General features: G+C 73.1%; 1 protein-coding gene across 1 annotated transcript in view; it reads right to left on the reverse strand.

The window, feature by feature from the left end:
- Nucleotides 1-2,083, reverse strand: part of GTF3C2 (general transcription factor IIIC subunit 2) — a gene marked incomplete at its 5' end in the record, with an annotated part of 6,436 nt that overhangs the window by 1,464 nt on the left and 2,889 nt on the right. The window contains 6 exons of the mRNA XM_026049141.1: nt 5-128; nt 206-313; nt 521-652; nt 1,013-1,141; nt 1,383-1,470; nt 1,860-2,021. Of these exons, the coding sequence (XP_025904926.1) occupies nt 5-128; nt 206-313; nt 521-652; nt 1,013-1,141; nt 1,383-1,470; nt 1,860-2,021 (743 nt within the window). The remainder of the gene's footprint in view (nt 1-4; nt 129-205; nt 314-520; nt 653-1,012; nt 1,142-1,382; nt 1,471-1,859; nt 2,022-2,083) is intronic.

Here is a 2,083-nt window from a genome sequence, read left to right on the forward strand (position 1 = left end):
TGGCCCTCGCGCAGCGGGCGCCGTCCCGCGCTGCCCGCCAGCCCCTGCAGGCAGTGCAGGCGCACGATGCCGGCCTGGCCGCCCGACAGCAGCCAGCCCCGTGAGTCCTCGTTGGGGCTGAAGCGAACCTGCGGCCCCAGGGCAGCGTCAGCGCCGCGCGCAGCCCCGCGCGGCCCCCGCTCCCCGCAGGGCACAGCCCTCCCACCTTGTGCAGGGCCTCCAGCTGCAGGCGGTCGAGGCTCAGCTCGGCCTTCACCTCCTGCGTGTGCATCCTGCGCATGGGCTCGCGGCTCGGGAAGTTCTTGAAGCTGCGCTGTGGACGGGAGGGCTGTGGGGACCGGATCACCGCCCCRGGGCGCAGGGGGACACGGGTCACCCCAGGCCCCCCGCCAGGCAGCTGCGGGCTCCGGCCTCCTGAAGGGCAGCACGAGACCCCTCCACCAGGCTCCCCACGGACAGGAGTGGCCCCCGCCCCACGGCTCTGTCCCACACCCTGCAGGTCCGTGTCCCCCGTCCCTACCAGGTCCGTGTCGCGGAAGCGGATGCAGGTCTTGGCCACCATCTCGCTGTAGAGCCTGGTCCTGGGCAGGCCCTGCTCGCTGCCCGCGGGGCCGGCGGGGCCACACGGCAGCAGGTCGGCTTTGTACACGGGCTGCAGGGAAGGGGCGGCTGTGGCGGGGGCTGCCGGGACCCCCACGGGCTGCAGCAATGGGGCGGTTGTGGGGACACAGGCGCATCCCGCCCACGGGCTGCAGCAATGGGGCGGTTACGGGGACACAGGCCCATCCCGCCCACGGGACCCCCACGGGCTGCAGCAGGGGTGGCTGCGGGGACACGTGTGCATCCCACCCGCCGCACCAGGCTCCCGAGGGCAGGCAGCGGCTCTGGGCAGCGGGACGTGGCCAGACACGGTCCGCTCTGCCCCGAAGGCTCCTCGTCGCGGTGCCCAAACCACTGCCCGCGGCGCAGCCGCCGCCGTGGACGGCCGCGCTCCCAGGGACGGGGCTCTTACGAATCTGCGCTCCGAGGGCCGCTTGATGTTGAGCGGGTTAATGGCCAGGTCGGGCAGCACCGCAGCCACCAGCTCCCCGGTGATGTCCCCGGCAGCCACCGTGTTCAGCCAGTCCGAGCCCGAGATGCTCTGCGGGAAGAGGCAGCTCAAGGACCCCAGGGCTCCACGAGCCTCCGATGGGCCGGGAACAGCCTCCCCGTCCGGACAGCACCAACCCGCAGCCCCCGGCAGCTCCGCGGCCCCCCGGCAGCTCCGCGGCCCCACGCTGCGTGGCTGCAGGCACAGGGACAGCGCTGCACCTCAGGTCCCCCAGCCCAAGGGCCGGGCGCAGCCGCAGCCCAAAGCACGGGGACAGCGACGAGCCTCTTACCCACACGGTGCCCTTGCGCGGGGCCACGAAATAGGCCTTGAAGCCGAGGTAGCCAGCATCGATGTAGTGGATCCCACAGAGCCCGTAGCTGCAAGGGGAGCAACGTGAGGGCAGCGCCCAGGCTGGGTCCGGGGCCAGCGGGGCGAGCGCTGACACGAAGCCACCCGCAATGGGGACACGGGAGCCCCGGGGGACAGCAGGGGCTGGACCCGGCAGCTGCTCTCACGGCAGCTCGACGTGGGGAAGGTGCCGAGAGCCCCTCCGTGACCCGGTGTGGGTCTGGGACCAYGGCGCAGAGCAGCGGCAGCCCCGGCGCCCAGCCCGGCACCGGCCTCACTCCTTCCCGCAGGAGGGACCCGCGGCCGCTCCGACGCCGAGCGCAGCCGGCAGAGCCGGCGCTTCCACGAGGGAGGGAAGGAGGGAGCCCCGAGGGGAGCCGGGTCGGGACCCAGCGCCCAGGGCCCCCGCRGCACTCACGAGGCGTAGCAGTTGTCCTGGGCCACCGTGACGCCGTTGTAGGGCAGCAGCCAGGCCACCTCGGTGCTGAGGAAGCGCTTGATGCTGTTGATGGGCTCGTAGAGCCGCCGCACGTCCCAGAACTTGATCTTGCGATCGTTCCCTGCCGTGACCACGAAGTTGCTGAGGACCGGGAGAGAGGCAGCTCTGAGCGCGGCGCGCGGCGGGGCCGGCCCCGCTCCCAC

This window comes from Nothoprocta perdicaria, unplaced genomic scaffold, assembly GCF_003342845.1.
Source record: "Nothoprocta perdicaria isolate Ctin4 unplaced genomic scaffold, notPer1 scaffold_596, whole genome shotgun sequence".
Classification (NCBI taxonomy): domain Eukaryota; kingdom Metazoa; phylum Chordata; class Aves; order Tinamiformes; family Tinamidae; genus Nothoprocta; species Nothoprocta perdicaria.